Source organism: Vicia villosa, linkage group LG1, assembly GCF_029867415.1.
Source record: "Vicia villosa cultivar HV-30 ecotype Madison, WI linkage group LG1, Vvil1.0, whole genome shotgun sequence".
Classification (NCBI taxonomy): Eukaryota; Viridiplantae; Streptophyta; class Magnoliopsida; order Fabales; family Fabaceae; genus Vicia; species Vicia villosa.
The window spans coordinates 171,883,081-171,899,713 of NC_081180.1; the positions used below are offsets into that span (position 1 = coordinate 171,883,081).

The window sequence follows — 16,633 nt, forward strand, 5'->3', positions numbered from 1 at the left end:
ATTGCTATGAATTTTTACACTAAGAGTAGCTAAGTTACTTTAAATTAGGTTTTATGAGATGAACATGTATTAATCTGTTGAGACATATGGATGATTTTTATATTATTTGCATGAATTGATATTTCAGTTTTCTATTCAGTTAATATTGTGTTTATTGCTTTTTGTGCATTGACGAAACTATGAAATGAACATAGGTTTGTAGAAATTATTGATCTTAACTTTGTAAACCTAGACCAAATTATTTGTTCAACTTAGTAAATGATTTAGGAAAAAACAATTCTAAATCGTGACTTAGGAATTAACGTATTAAATTTGTCTGTTTTAGTTTCGATCTAGTCTAATGAATCAGGATGTGTTGTTAAAATAGTGAGTTATACACCAAGAAATAGGGTATAACAGCTTTGTTAAATCATTGTAATTTTAGAGAACTCAATTTAGAACAAATAGATATCGTAATCAACAATGATATGAAAGAGATTCGAAAAAAGGCATGAATTGTCTTTTTAAAATGATAATTTTTCATCAATTTTAATATATTTATGTTCAAACAAATTTTCCATAAAACCCCCAATTTTACTATTTTAGTGCATTTGCAATTACTTGGTTAAAAAAAAACTTTAGGATATCAATTTTTTTATTTGCAATGAACTTAGTACATTTGCCAAATACTCATCAAATTTTTGGTGTCGTAGTCATAAATTATTTAATTATATAAAAAAATATTTTTTTTTGCTTGATTTGTTATTTTAGTTATAAAATATATATTTTTAATTATTTGTTGTTTTTATTTTGTTTTTTTTGTTTTTTCGTCTTATTATTTAAAATTTTTACTTTTTGTTTTTATTTTTAATTTTATTTATTTTTTTATTTAGTCAATGTTAATTAGTTTTATTCTATTAAGGTATTTTTCTATTTGCTTTTGCGAGGTATTGAATCGGGCAAATTGTTCTAAATTAAGGTATTTTTCTATTTGCTTTTATTTGCTTTTATTCTATTAAGGTATTTTCTATTTGCTTTTGCGAGGTATTTCCACAGGCAATCAACTCTTTGAAAGTTTTATTAGAGACCCATGGGAACCTCTTACTTGTTTATATGAGAATTGTGAGATATTGGATCGAATCTAGTATGGTTGAAAGGTAGCTTCTTGGTTCGACAGGATTAAGCATGAAGTCGAAGGTTGTTCACATGCTGGTGTCGAAGATGAATGATTTCGGTCTGTGGCGCTTGAAGATGAAAGCCCTACTGGTTCAGCAAGGTTGCTTGGAAGCGTTGAAGTGAGCGGCGGCTATGGACGTTGCGTTAACGGAAAGAGAGACGACGGCCATGATCGAGAAAGCACACATCATAATTTTGTTGAGCCTTGGTGATAAGGTTCTTCAACAGGTATCAAAGGAGACGATGGCATCGGGATTATGGTTGAAACTTGAAAGTTTGTACATGACCAAATCGCTGGTAAATCGATTAGACCTGAAGCAAGCTTTGTATTCATTCAAGATGATTGAAGACAAAGTATTGGCTGAGCAGTTGGATATGTTCAACAAGTTGATTCTTGATCTTGAAAATATTGATGTGAAGATCGATGATGAAGATCAAGTGTTGTTACTATTGTGCGCTTTGCCTCGATCACATGCTCACTTCAAAGAAACTCTCTTGTATGGAAGGGATTCCCTGAACTTTGAAGAAGTTCAATCAGCCTTGTATTCTAAGGACTTGAACAAATGAACGGAGCATAAACCTTCGAGTGTTGGTGAAGGTTTGCGTTAAAGGAAAATTCTTGCGAAAGGATGGTAAGTTCGACAAAAAGAAAGGCAAAAGTCAGTAGAATTCTTATAGTGGCGAAGCATCTGGTATTCGATGATATCATTGTAAGAAGGAGGGCCACACAAGAAAGGTGTGCCCTTAACGCCTGAAAGATCATGGAGGTAAGGATAATGGCAATGCAGCCATTGTTCAAGTTGATTTCGAATCATCTGATGTCCTTGTGGTTTCGAGCAGTGACTCTAGGAAGGAGTGGATTATGGATTCAGGTTGCACTTGGCACATGAATCTAAACAAAGACTTGTTTGAGGAATTATGTGATCAAGATGGTGAATCAGTACTGCTGGGAAACAACAAAGCTTGCAAGATTGTAGGTGTTGGATCTGTGAGATTCAAGCTTCATGATGAGTTAATAAGGTTGTTGACTGAAGTCAGGTATGTTCCTGATTTGAAGAGAAATCTGCTTTCTCTTGGTGAATTCGACAAGAAAGGATATGTTTTCCAAGGAGAGAAAGTATCCTAAGAGTCATGAAGGGGTCGAAGGAAGTCTTAAGAGGTGTGAAGAAACAAGGCTTGTATACCCTTGAGGCTGAAGTTGTAAATGGTTCAACAAATGTTGCATCCACGAAACCATTGTTGAAGACATAAATTTGGCACATGAGATTGGGCCATGTCAGTGAAAGGGATCTAGTCGAATTAGGGAAACAAAATCTGCTTGGTGGAGACAAAGTCGAAAAGCTGAAGTTTTGTGAACTCTGTGTACTTGGAAAATCTTGCAGAGTGAAGTTCAACAAAGGCAAACAAAGAACACATGGATCCATTGATTATATCCATGCTGATCTTTGGGGGCCTGCAAGGTGTCCATCATATTCAAGAGCGAGGTATTTTCTATCCATAATAGATTATTATTCCAGAAAATTATGGGTTTTCATCCAGGAGACTAAGGATGAAACTTTTGAGAATTTCAAAAGTTGGAAGACTCTGGTCGATAACCAGACTGGCAGAAAGGTCGAGAGGTTGAGAACTAATAATGGCCTTGAATTTTGCAATGAGGCATTCGACAGTTTTTGTGTTTCCTCTGGTATTGCAAGGCACATAACTACTGCAGGTACTCCACATCAAAATGGTTTGGATGAAAGGTTTAATTGAACTATTTTGGAGCGATTCAGATGCATGTTGACTAGTGCTGGATTAAATAAGGTGTTTTGGACTGAGGCCGTTTCGACAGCAACATATCTAATAAACAGATGTCCTTCGACAACATTAGATATGAAGACACCTGAAGAAGTTTGGTCGGGACATCCACCAAATCTTGACAAACTGAGAGTATTTGGCTGCGTAGCCTATGCTCATATTAGGCAAGACAAGGTCGAACCTAGAGCTCTGAAATGCATATTCATCGGATACCCTGAAGGAGTCAAAGCTTATAGACTATGGTGCCTAGAGCCAGGTCACAAGAGGTGTATCACCAGCCGAGATGTAGTTTTCAATGAAGCTGAGATGGCTTTCAAGAAAACAGATGATGATGATGATGATGATAATGGTCGAAGAAGAAGCAGAAGATGCCGAAAAAGTTGAAGAAACTGTCGACGACTATATATTGGAAAGAGATAGGTCGAGAAGAGTCATCAAGCCACCTTAGACACTTGGGTATGCAGATTTTATAGCTTATGCATTAATCGCTGCCAGTGAGGTTCTTGATGATGAAACTAGAGATTATAAGGAAGTTATGAGGAGTCGAAATAAGACTGAGTGGCTGAAGGCCATGGATGATGAGATGAAATCTCTTCATAATAATTACACCTGGGAAATGATCAAGAAACCTAGTGGAGCAAGGTTAGTCAGCTGTAAATGGATTTTCAAAGTTAAGGAAGAAATCGAAGGAGTGATGTCGAAGAGATACAAGGCAAGGTTGGTCGCAAGGGGTTTCACTCAAAAAGAAGGTGCCGACTACAATGATGTGTTTTCTCCTATGGTGAAGCACAGATCCATTCGAATGTTGTTTGCCATGGTGGAAAAGTTCGACCTAGAGCTTCAACAGATGGATGTGAAGACTGCTTTCTTGTATGGTGATCTAGATGAAACAATCCTCATGAAGCAACCTGAAAAGTATGCAGAAAAAGGCAAGGAGAATTATGTGTGCAAATTAAAGAAGTCTTTGTATGGCCTGAAACAATCTCCCAGGCAATGGAATAAGAGGTTCGACAGGTTCATGGCACACATAGGTTTCACCAGAAGTCAGTTCGACCACTGTGTTTACTTCAGATTTCGACCTGGTAGTTCATTTGTGATATTGTTGCTATATGTGGATGATATTCTCATAGCCAACGACAGTTTCGAAGAAGTATTGAGGGTCAAGGCTGAACTCAGTAAGGAGTTCGAGATGAAGGATCTTGGTAAAGCTACTAGAATTCTTGGGATGGACATCAGGAGAGATAGAAAGCAGTCGAGATTATGCTTATCTCAAGAGGTATACTCGAAGAAGATTCTTGATAAATATGGTATGTCGAATTCAAAGCCTGTTGTGACTCCGACAAATCCTCAATTCAAGTTAAGTATTGATCAGTGTCCTAGTACTGAGGTTGAAAGAACTTATATGAATAGCATTCCATATGCTAATATAGTTGGTTCTTTGATGTATGCTATGGTCCGTACTAAACCTGATATAGCTTATGCATTAAGTCTTGTAAGCAGGTACATGGTAAATCCGGGAAAGACTCACTGTCAAGCATTGAAGTGGATTTTAAGGTACATAAATGGGTCTCTAAACAGGATCCTAATTTATGGTGGAGCCTTGGGTGAAGATAGTAAAGCAGTAATCGAAGGATATGTCGACTCTGATTATGCAGGTTGTATGGATTCCAGAAAATCTATTTCTGGATATGTTTTCACTATGTTTGGCACAACAATTAGTTGGAAAGCAACACTCCACAAGGTTGTTGCTCTATCAACCACTGAAGCAGAATATATTTCCTTTACTGAAGATGTGAAAGAAGCATTGTGGCTTGAAGGATTTTCTAAGGAGCTGGAACTTCAAGGTAAAGGTATCACTGTTAAATGTGATAGTCAAAGTGCAATACACCTGTCGAAGAATTCATCCTATCATGAGCGAATTAAGCACATTGATGTGAGGCTGCATTTCGTCAGAGAAGTAATCGAGCGTGGAGAAGTCCAAGTGATGAAGGTTTTAACTGAGGACAATGCTGCTGATATGATCACAAAGACATTGTCAAGTTACAAGTTTTTCCACTGTATGCAGTTGATAAATCTGCATGAAGAAAGCTAGTTTGTTTCCCTGACGTTGTAGAGTTAGGTTCAAGGTGGAGATTTGTGAGATATTGGATCGAACACTGTTGGTAGTCAAACTTCCGAAGAAAATCCAGAAGGAGATATGGTTCCAGAATCAGAAGGAGATTCTGAACTATTGGGTATTGAAGAAGCACTCGAGAAGAAAGGCTGACTGAATGCCATAAAAGAAGAACTTGAGAAGGAAACAAGGGTGAAGAGCGAAATTTTCTACTTTTGAGCAAAAATATCCAGAATCTCTTTACGATGTTTGAAAAAGATTTAAATTGTTAGTAACAAGGGTGTGCTTGTTATAATATGATCAACATGGTGCAAATTCAATATTCAGAAGTTGTTGTTAATCAGACGAAGATGCTTCTGATGTTCTGGTGTTGCTCAGAAGCAATAGAGCTTTTGAGGTTGATTAGCTAGAAGTTATTGTTAGTCAGAAGCAGTAAAGCTTATGTGTCAATTTTCTTTTGTATAAATAGCCTTGTAGTAGCTATCATTTATTAACAACACAAGTAATAGAATATACAACTTTATTCTCTCATCTCTTTTGCGTCGTTATTCCTTTTGTTATCATCTTTATTCTTGTGCACCAACCATTCTAACAAAAAGAATACTGTTTTTACAACACCACAAACTCCAACACATTGTGAACCAAACCACAAGAGCCTTATGGGGCATCATCCTTCTCCCGACAGAATTGAAGAACATTTTGACACGAGGACAACCCAACCACGACAATCATTGAATGAATTTTTAATTTTTGCATTTTCAAAACAAAAATAAGAAATGCAAACTATTAATGCGTGGTCAATTATAGCGTGCTCCCCCATGTGACTCATAACACGTGTCCAATGTGATACAGGCAAGTGGACGTGTGAAAATATCCACACACTTTCCAAAGTTAGATTTGCACTCACTACTTATAAAGCTAGTGTGCTTTTCTTTTCTAATAGTATAACCAATCAATCCATGCATGTAGGAGAAAGATAATATAAACAAACAAACCCGAAGAAACTAGAGAAAGTTTGAGAAAATGGAATTTATAGGAAATGGAAATGGAAATATGAACGGTTTTTTAAAAGTTGTGGACAAGGTTGAAGAGAGTGATGTTTCATTTGTTCGAATATTTTGGGTTACTCATTCAGGACAATATAGATGTCGTGTGAGTTTCATCATGTTTCATAAAATACATGTTATTTTTTCTGTTTATATTATTGTGTTGTGAAGTTATGTCAAATTTTGTTTCAGGCTATTCCTAGAAAGCATTTCTATGATGTTGTTACGAAGAATGGTGTTGCGTTACCGCCAGTGACTATGGTAATGTCATCTTTGTTGGAAAAACCTGCACCTGGTTCTGGTGTGGGTTTTGTTGGTGAAGCAAGAGTTACACCTGATTTGTCTACTATAAGGACTATTCCATGGTATTTACTCGAATTCTTTCGAATAATTTTGAGTTTAAGTTTGAGATTATTTATTAATCTAGTTAATAGAAGGTAGTGTGAATTATTATAGGTGTAAACAAGATGAAATGGTTTTGGGTGATCTGAATTTTAATCCTGGTCAAGCATGGGAACATTGTCCAAGAGAAGTATTTAGAAGAGTTACCAAAATTCTCAAAGATGAATTTGATTTGGTAATATCTATTAATTATCTATCAAACATAAATTAAGTATTTGTTTAAATTATTGTTAAGAGTCCCTCGTTCGATAATATCGGATAATATATGACTTAATATATACAGGTGTTATTATATATTGTCCGATGCGAGAATCTTACTGCAATAAAACATGTTAATATTTTTTTTATTCAAAATCATAATTGTTAATGTATAGTTTATTTTCAGATAATAAGTGCAGGATTTGAGATTGAGTTTTATCTTTTAAAGAGCATAACAAGGTAAATGATATATTCAATAATATATAGTAATTTGAATAATCCAATTTACCATGCCAATTATGTCTAAATATGAAAAATTCATTCAGGGAAGGAAAAGAAGAATGGATAGAATTTGACTCCAGTCCTTACTGCTGCTCATCAACACTTGATGTTGCTTGCCCAATACTTCGTGAAATTGCATCTGCTTTGCACTCCATGGACATTCAAGTAGAACAGGTAAAATATTATGGATTTTTTAACTAGATCTATTGTAAATGAAATAAATTTATATTGAAAAAATAGTAGAAAGGAAAATTGTTGTTATTAATAACATAATTACTTTTATTTAATTCTGAACTTGTTTCTTTTATACATGAATTGAAATTGCAGTTACATACAGAAACTGGAAAAGGTCAATTTGAGCTGGTTTTGAAGCATACCATTTGTAATAAAGCAGTGGACAACTTAGTTTACACACGTGAAATTATTAGGGCAATTGCTAGGAAACATGGATTGCTTGCAACTTTTGTTCCAAAGTAAGTGCCAATGTAATATGGAATGTCAATGTGTAGCCTAAGTATTTATTATTAGCTTAATTTTTAGGATTGATCAGTATGATATTTTTTGAAAATTTGGTATAATCTTTCAATTCATTTCAAAAAATATATTTAAATAATTAATTTCATCAATTTTGAAGAGATTAATGAGTTAATTGACTACGGGCCCGTTTGTTTTGGCTTTTTTTAAAATGATTTTTATAGTGTTGCTAAATTTTGTGAAAAAAATTTTTACAAAGAAACTTTTTATAGAAGCTTCAAATGAAAATTTTGTTTGAATATTTATTCTTAAAATGTGATTTTAGGTATTTCATTTATTTATGGCAAAAAAATTTGGATATCAAAATTTCAAAAAATCACTTAATTTTGAAGCTATTTCAAATAGATTTTCATAAAAATCATTTTTGAAATTCAACTTTTTGAAAAAATTATGATTTTGACTAAGTTTTGGTCTTCAATTATGTATGTTTATGTTATAGGATGTCAAATTAAGTGTTTCATTTTAGGAAAAACGAATATAAAAAAACTTGTAATATTTTGAAAAACGGTTTTAGAAAATCTATTTTCAAAAATACAAAGAAAAAATCCATTTTTTTAAAGCTGAAACAAACTGGCCCTACATTTCTTGTCTCTTTAATATTTTTTAATGAAAATTTATAACGTGTTTATTTTTTAATGACGTGTAATTTTTTTTTATTCTTCATAGTTTCAAACATTTTTATAGGATGATATGTATCACAAATGATACATATTTAATAATTGGTGTGTAATCAATTCTAAATGCTAAATTGTGAGAAAAAACTAAAATTGTTTCAATTAAAAATAAAATAATTTTTTCATAATCAGTTAGAATAAGATCATAAAATCATAATTAATTAATTTTAGTATTAAAAAAATATTATAAAAAATTATTTTATTTTTAAAAAATTCTATTTTAATATAAAAATGTGTGCTTACTATCACTTTAAAATGCCCAAGATAAATTAAAATTTATATAGTATGTCTTTGGCTTATGATCTCTTTTTTTCCTTCCTCCTTTATAGAGCACATAACAGAGTTTTGTGGTATTATTGAAGGTTCAATTTAGATGATGTGAGTTCTGGAATCCATGCACATCTAAGCTTATGGCAGAATGGCAAAAATGTGTTTATGGCATCTGATGAATCATCAAAATATGGAATATCAACTTTTGGAAAAGAGTTTATGGCTGGAATTCTACATCATCTTCCTTCTATTTTGTCATTCTTAGCACCACTTCCAATCAGGTTTGAGATTCACACTCTTCAATCAATAGAAGCTCTTTGATCATATAAGAAAATAAATTATGCTTCTTGTTTTTCTTACATGAGTATTGAATTTGATTGCAGTTATGATAGGTTACAATCGACAACATGGGGTACATATTTGTTTTGGGGGAATGAAAATAAGGAAGCTCCATTGCGAGCTTCATCTTCGCCCGGAACTCCGGATGGTTTGAAGAGTAATTTCGAGATTAAGTTAATGGATGGCTGTGCAAATCCTTATTTGGGCTTATCGGCTATAATTGCTGCTGGTGTTGATGGTCTTCGTCGACATCTTACTCTTCCTGAACCTGTTGGTATGATAATATTAATTTTGATATCTTTCTCTTCTTGAAACTAAGTCGGTGTCGTATGTTTTTGATATTATCAATGTTAAAATGTCTGCGTCGTGTTGCGTCATGGTGTTTTATAGATGTTAATAATAGGCATGAACGGAATAAATAATAAACTTTTTATTTGTATGTATGAAACAGATAGGAGTCCAAATCTGGAAACTCTTCAAAGATTGCCAAAATCATTATCTGAATCTTTAGAAGCTCTCCATAAGGCTGATTTTCTTGAGGAATTTTTTGGTGATAAGTTGTTGACTGCCATAAAAGCAATTCAAAAGGTAAATATTTTTACTATAGATGCTTACTAGTGATGTTAGATTATGAGTTTGTCTCTAAAGTAGTAGAGACTGTTCTAATATGTGTCTAAATGTGATTCACCTTGAACTATACTAACGTGGATGCCTAATTAATGTGGTTTATGATGGCAGGTTGAAATTGACCAATACTCGAAGAACAAAGATGCTTACAAACAACTCATATATAGATATTGATTTTGAGAATTAATGTGACTTGTGATTCCGTATTTATAAATTACTGAGTTTGGCTTTGTATTGTATTGCGAATGTTTAATATATGATGGATTGTATTCTCTCTATTTCTTTTTTTTATAAATAAATTTCACTTTTTAAAGTTCATTCAATAAATATATCTAGTCTATATGTAATCAAAAATATACATTATTTATTGAATTAACCTAAAAAAATTAAATTTGTTTATAAAAGACACTACAAGGAAAGAGCCACCCAGCGTCCATTTTTTGTGTCGTGTTATTCATGTGGGAAAATAAAGGGTGTTCCGACGTGTATACCACGTCACTATAATATTTTAACGTTTAATAATAACAATCAGACAAACAAGTGGGGTGTCAGTAAAAAAAAATTAAAAAAAATGCTTGTGACATACAATCCACGTCGCAAACTATAAATTAAATATTCAACCATCGTAAACTGTAAAGTCAAAAGGTGGGAAAATAAAATATTCAAATTTTTTTGTTGTGACGTGTTTATCACGTCGGAACTAATAAAGTCTGTTTTTGAATGGACATGAGCAGGGAGTGGCAGGTGAGGGCAGAAGAACAAATTAAATATTATGAACGTTATAGAATTAGCGACGTGTTTGCCTAGCCTGAAAATAGCGACGTGAATAACTAGACGCAAAAGATCTGACCTTTGGATTTTCTGACGTGTAATACACGTGGGAACGTTTTGACGTTCTAATCACGTCGCTAACGTGAAACAGATATTTTTCAAAAGCGCTCCCTTTCTCTTCCTCCCTTCTCATTTTCTCTTCACTTCTCTTCTTCCCCTTGTCTCATTTTCTTCTTCCTCTGCATTTCTTCCTCTCTTCCATCTCCATTAACAATTTCTATCTTCAACTCTTCTGATTTTGTTCCTCTTCCTCTGCATTTTTGAAGGTATATTTTTTCCAGTTGTATTTTTTATTTAGTTTATTTATTATTTATTATTTGTATTGATTATGATTATAATTTATGTTAATTTTTTTATTCCAGATTTTGAAGTATATTTTGAAGATTGAGGAGATATAAAAATTGAACTAGAAGATTGGAGGAGATTTCAGATTGAGGTATTTCTATAATTTTAAATCTGATATATTAATTAATTTATTGGTAGATTTAAATTAGATTGTTTTTTATGTTATATTTGTGTTAATAGATAAATATTATATTTTTTCTGTAATATTTGTGATATATTATTTAGATTATTGAATATTATTAGGTTAATTTAGTATGTAATATTTGTGATAGTAGATAAACTTGGAAAATTTGTGATAGTAGATAAATATTATATTTTTTCTGTAATATTTGTGATGTATTATTTAGATTATTGAATATATAAAAAATAAAGTATTTTGAAAAATTATTTCTCCCCCTCAGACGTTAAGTTTAAACTTGGAATATTAGTTAATGAAAAGATATGTTTCCTAATTAAAATATTATCCTTAAATAATACTTTAATGAAAATTAAGACCTAAATAATGGAATTAATTTAGTTAAAATTAGTGTTTAATAAAATATATGAAACATTTAAATAGAAAGAGTAATAAAATATCAATCATTAACTATAAAATATCAATCATTATTTAGTTTACAGTATCATTATTATTAATTTCACAACATAAATTGGTTATAAATGACACAATTATAACTTTTTCAATTAGAAATCTAACATTTAAACCTATAAAAATTTTAAAATCAAAGAGTTTTAACAATTAGACGAGGCGACCAAAGGTTAATAAAACAAAATCAATAGAAATTTTGTAATTTTTTTTAAACTTATAAAATTACTAAAACAAAACAAACTCTTTTAAAAAAAATGATAAATGGTAGTCATGACAAAATAATGATAAATAATAATCCTTCAAAAAATAATGATATGGGATAGAAATTTATTGATACACTCCTTTTTATAAATGAGAATAAATTATAATTATTTTTTGACTTAGAAAAAAATTATATGTTATATTATTTATATAAGAAATACTTGTGTGTATTACAATAATTCTTAAAAATACCAACATAGACTGATAAGTGAAAAAAAATTAAAATAATCATCTTAAAAATAATTATTAAATTCTTTAACATTATTGACATAGTTTTTAAAATTCATTTTCTTATGATTTAACCATATATTAAACAGTGTTCAATTAATATTATTTTTATAAAATAATATTTAATTTAGGTTTTTAGTCGTTCACTAATTTGTCAATTATTTATTTAAAAATGAATTATAAAATTTAAAATAGATTAAAAGAATAAAGTTTATATATTATGTGAGAATATGCTTGTTATATGTTATAGATTTTGTATAGCTAATATATGTGAGAATATGTTATATATTATGTGAGAATATGTTAGATAAAAAAGTTATATATATATATATATATATAGATTTTAGTAGTTTAATATATTTTTGTATTTAGTTTATTATTATTATTATTAATTTAACTAAATAAATATTTTTATTAATATTTATTAATTTCTAACAAATAATATTAATAATAAAACTTTTTTTATAATAATAAAAATTAGATTTTTTTAAAAATAAATTTTAACGTTTGTGGCGTGTTTTCCATGTCACTGATTTGTGACATGTAAAACACGTCGCAACTTTCAAAATTAATTTCAAAATTAACGACGTGTCTTACATGTCACAAATCAGTGACATGGAAAACATGCCACAACTTTTCTTCGTGTACTGTGCCATTCTGCTTTTTGCAGACTTTGTCTGTCCCAGTTGCAAATGAGGTTTGGTAATTGTGCAACATTAGCGACGTGTTTTCCATGTCACAAAGTTGTGACGTGATAAACACAACACAATAAATTTCCCACGCACTCCCAAGCGACGTATATCATCATGTCGCTAATTTTACGTTCTGACGTGAATTTCCATGTTGTGTCATGGATTCCACGTCGCTACAGACGTGATTTTTTGTAGTGAGAGAATAGAGAATGGAGGAAGTATTAAATTCCATCTCTTCAAATATTTATTTTTGACCAAGTCATCATAATCTTCTTGCTGCTTTTACAAGTGTGTAGTGGAGCCCTACCTATATTTAATTAGATTCTTATGGGTCTTTTCTTTAGTTCTGTATTATTTCTTTTAACTGTTTTATTTTTATCATCTTCTTCCTAATGGATTAGAGTAATAGATTACACTGCTTTATTTTCATCGTCTTCTTCCTAATGGATTGTAGTGCCACTCAATATTGTCAAAAACACGATTTAAAATCTAATATCTATAAATTTTATTTGTTTAGATCATAATTTTGTATTAAATAACATGTAAAAACACTTTTATATAAAATTGTATCCTAGAACAATTTTAAACAATTTAAATTGCTCTAAAATTGATGAAATCGTGTGAAACAATTGGATTTTATTCTTTGACTTGCTTTTACCTTTTTGTCAAATTTTGAAAATCTTATCTTATATTTTAGCCCATGAAAAGAGACCGATTGCACCAACAAAGAATGAATGATTTGGTTTATGTGATGGCCAATATGAGGTTTACAAAGTAAGAAACTAGAAATAGAGAACCACTTGAATATGTTGATATTGAATTTGATGATGAATTTTTAACTATCTCTAATGGATATGCTAATAATAATAATAATGAGAATATGGATCAACCTATCATTAATGTTGAAGCTAGTACATGTTTTGAAACTTCTGGTTCAAGCAGACCTCCGGTTGGCACCTTCAAATAATTTTGTCTTTGGCTCTAATATTGAAGAACCTTTATTATCTGGAGATGAATTTGATATAGTTGAAAATGAAGACGTGATGAAGATGATGTTGTAGAATGATTAAACTTTCGGTTAAGTTTAAGATGAAGATTAAAACACTTTTTTTAACTTGAGAAACTTATGATATTCTTGTTTTTTGAATATTCTTGATATTGTGATAAAGGCTCTAAAAGTTGAAGCCTTCTCACACATTCCTAGTCCCTCCCTTAATTTGTAGAAGGTTTCAACTTTTAGAGCCTTTATCATAATATCAACTTGCTGGTCTTGAGAATTGCAGAATTTTAGCTCAATCACTCCATCATTGTTGAGTTCTCTAAGGAAATGGTACCTTACATCAATATGTTTGCATCTTCCATGCATAATGGGGTTCTTTGAGAGTTTGATAGATGAATTGTTATAACAAATTATGGTAGTGCTGCCACTTTGTTTCAATTGCAAATGATTCAGCATATTTCTCATCCAAATGCACTGACATGCACTAGAGACAGCTGATACAAACTCAACCTCAGTAGTGGACAAAGTGACAACTGGCTGTTTCTTAGAAGACCAACAAACTACACTCAATCCCATTGTGACCACATAGTCAGACGTGTTTTTCAGTCATCAAAATCGCATGCATAATCAAAATTAATACAGCCTTGCATCCTTAAATCACCATCAATTGTATTCTTGTACATGATACCAATGTTCAAAGTTCCCTTCAAGTACCTCATAATTCTCTTTGACAGCAGATACATGTATCTCAGTGGGTCTCTCCATGTATCTTATAGCTAAACAAACTGAGAATGTCATTTATGGCCTTGTAGCCAACAAATACATTAGGCAGCCAATCATTCTCTTGTACATTGTGGCATCAATAGCTCTTCCTTTTTCATCTTTCACAAGTTTATTTCCATGTACAATGGGACTGCAGACTTTGTTGTCGTCTTCCATACCAAACCATTTCAGAATCTCAGAAGCATACTTTTGCTGATGAATGAATATCCATTGGTCACTTTGACTAACTTCAACTCCCAAGAAATACTTCATTTTCCCAAGGTCAGTCATGGCAAACTTTGTTCTCATAGATTGTTTGAATGCTTCAGTCAATTCTTCATCATTGCTAGTGTAGATGAGGTCATCTACATACAAGCTCACAATGAGAATCTTGCCCTTACTTCCATGTTTGACAAACAAAGTTGGTTCATGAGAGCACTTGAGAAAGTTTTATGTAGGCGTGGCAAAACGGGACGCCCGCCCCGCCTAAAGCCCGCCAAAAAGCGAGCAGGGCGGGCAAGCCCGCCAAGTAAAATGGGCGAAAAAATCATGCCCACCCCGCCAAGGTGGCGGGTTAGCGGGCGGCGGGCTTGCCCACCTATTTTTTTATTTAATTTTTAATAGATCAATAGTCTTTTTTTTACCTTTCAATTAAAATTTTCACTTGTTTTTTAGAACAATTTTTTATAAAGCATCTTTTAAATAAATTTTACCTAGAAAAATATTGCATATATTTACAAATAAATGTATAAAATAAAACCATCTTGAATTTGAATTACTAGAATTAACTAAAAAAGGGCGGGCTTAAGGCGAGACGAACTTAACAAATAGGTGAGGAGGGCTTTAGCGGACGGCGGGCTTTGGCGAGGCGAGCTTAGGCGGGCAGTGGGTTTTGGCAGGGCGGGCTTTGGTGGGCTGCGGGCCCAAAATCCCACCCCAACCCGCCATTTTTTAGTGGGTGCGCGGGTCGGCCTGGCGGGCCACTGTTCGTTTTGCCACCCCTAGTTTTATGTACTGAAGTAAGATTAAATCTTACTGTATCAGGCTCTAGGTGCTTGCCTTAGCCTTTACAAAGCCTTCTTGAACCTATATACTTGATCACTTTCTCCCTTATTGTTGTACCTTAATTTTTTACTCTAAGATCCCACATCATTTTTGTGCATAGCATGGTCGTCATCATACTCATTATCATCATCATTATTGTTCATATATCATTTGCTAACAAAAATACAAAAAAAAAGAGATTGTGTTTTGCTTGTTGCTTGTTTCCCAAGGCAGGTAATTGATCAAGAGGCTCAAGCAAGATTAGGGTTTTGAGGCCCACAAAGGAGGTCAAACATTCTCATATGCTCAAGTGGTTCTCTTTATCAAAATCAAAGTCCAAGAATGGCTCATTTCAAGATCAACAACTTTCAAATTCATATCGTGCACAAATTAGGGTTTTGACCTAATTCATCTGAGAAAGTTGACTTTTAATCAGGATATAGCTCCATGGCTTAAAATATGATTCAATGATATTCAATTCAACATTATAATCTACTCACATCATATATTTGAAGAGAAAAGCTTGATTCAATTAGAATCCATAAGATTGCAGTTCATTTGGAAAAAGTCAACTATGTAGGTCAACCTTTGACTTTTGAGGAAATTGGTCAACTATGGACTTTTGAAGATCAAAATCATCAACATATGATTATTCAATTCATTTGATCAAGAAAATCAATAAAATCAATCAAGAATCGAAAAGTCAACAAAAGTCAAAATTAGGGTTTTAAGTGATTTTAACCTCATTTTGGGAACTTTCAAATTCACCTACAAAGTCAAAAATCTCCCAACATAAAAGTTGTAGATTTCGATCAAACAAACAAATTCGTCACTTATAGTATTTCTTTAAAAAGTGATTAATTTGGAAGATATTGGATCAAGAAGTTTATGTTCAAAAAAACTTAGAGAAATTTCAAGTGTTTTAACATGGATTTTTTCCAACTTTATGGCCATTTTTCACCAAGATCCAAAATGAGTTTGAGAAAACTTTTAAAAAGTGGATTGAATTATGTAGCAAGGGCTTTCCAAAGAGACCATTAGCATGGAATTTCATCACTTGAGCTATGAGATATGATTTTGCCAATAAGGCTTCATGATACTTGAATTCAAGCTATGAACATGAATAAGTTATGAACCAAAGCCATTTCAAATGCAATGATTCCTTTCTTGCAGCCCATGTAAATTGTTCCAAACACTAAACTCAGATGATTTCACTTGCTTTTAAGCTATGATTCATGTGTTTTAAGCATTGTCCAAAGTTTCATTCCATTTCAAGCATAAAGCCATGATTTCCATTCTTGAAAAGTGACTTTAATTACAAAGTCCACTCTCCTTGAGCTTCCAACTTATTTTTGCTGCATACACTCAACCTAAAACTCAAACCAAACATGTTTAAAACAACCAACAACTCCAAGCATGCTTGTACCTTCTCTTGGAACCATGTATT

General features: G+C 32.2%; 1 protein-coding gene across 1 annotated transcript; it reads left to right on the plus strand.

The window, feature by feature from the left end:
* Positions 1-6,060: 6,060 nt before the first annotated feature.
* Positions 6,061-9,697, plus strand: LOC131644649 (uncharacterized). The gene is made up of 10 exons (XM_058915206.1): positions 6,061-6,217; positions 6,304-6,476; positions 6,568-6,688; positions 6,899-6,951; positions 7,038-7,167; positions 7,321-7,466; positions 8,564-8,752; positions 8,855-9,084; positions 9,262-9,398; positions 9,549-9,697. Exons 1-10 carry the CDS (start codon positions 6,089-6,091, stop codon positions 9,609-9,611), a joined length of 1,371 nt encoding a protein of 456 aa, XP_058771189.1. The 5' UTR covers positions 6,061-6,088; the 3' UTR covers positions 9,612-9,697.
* The last annotated feature ends 6,936 nt before the right edge of the window (positions 9,698-16,633 follow it).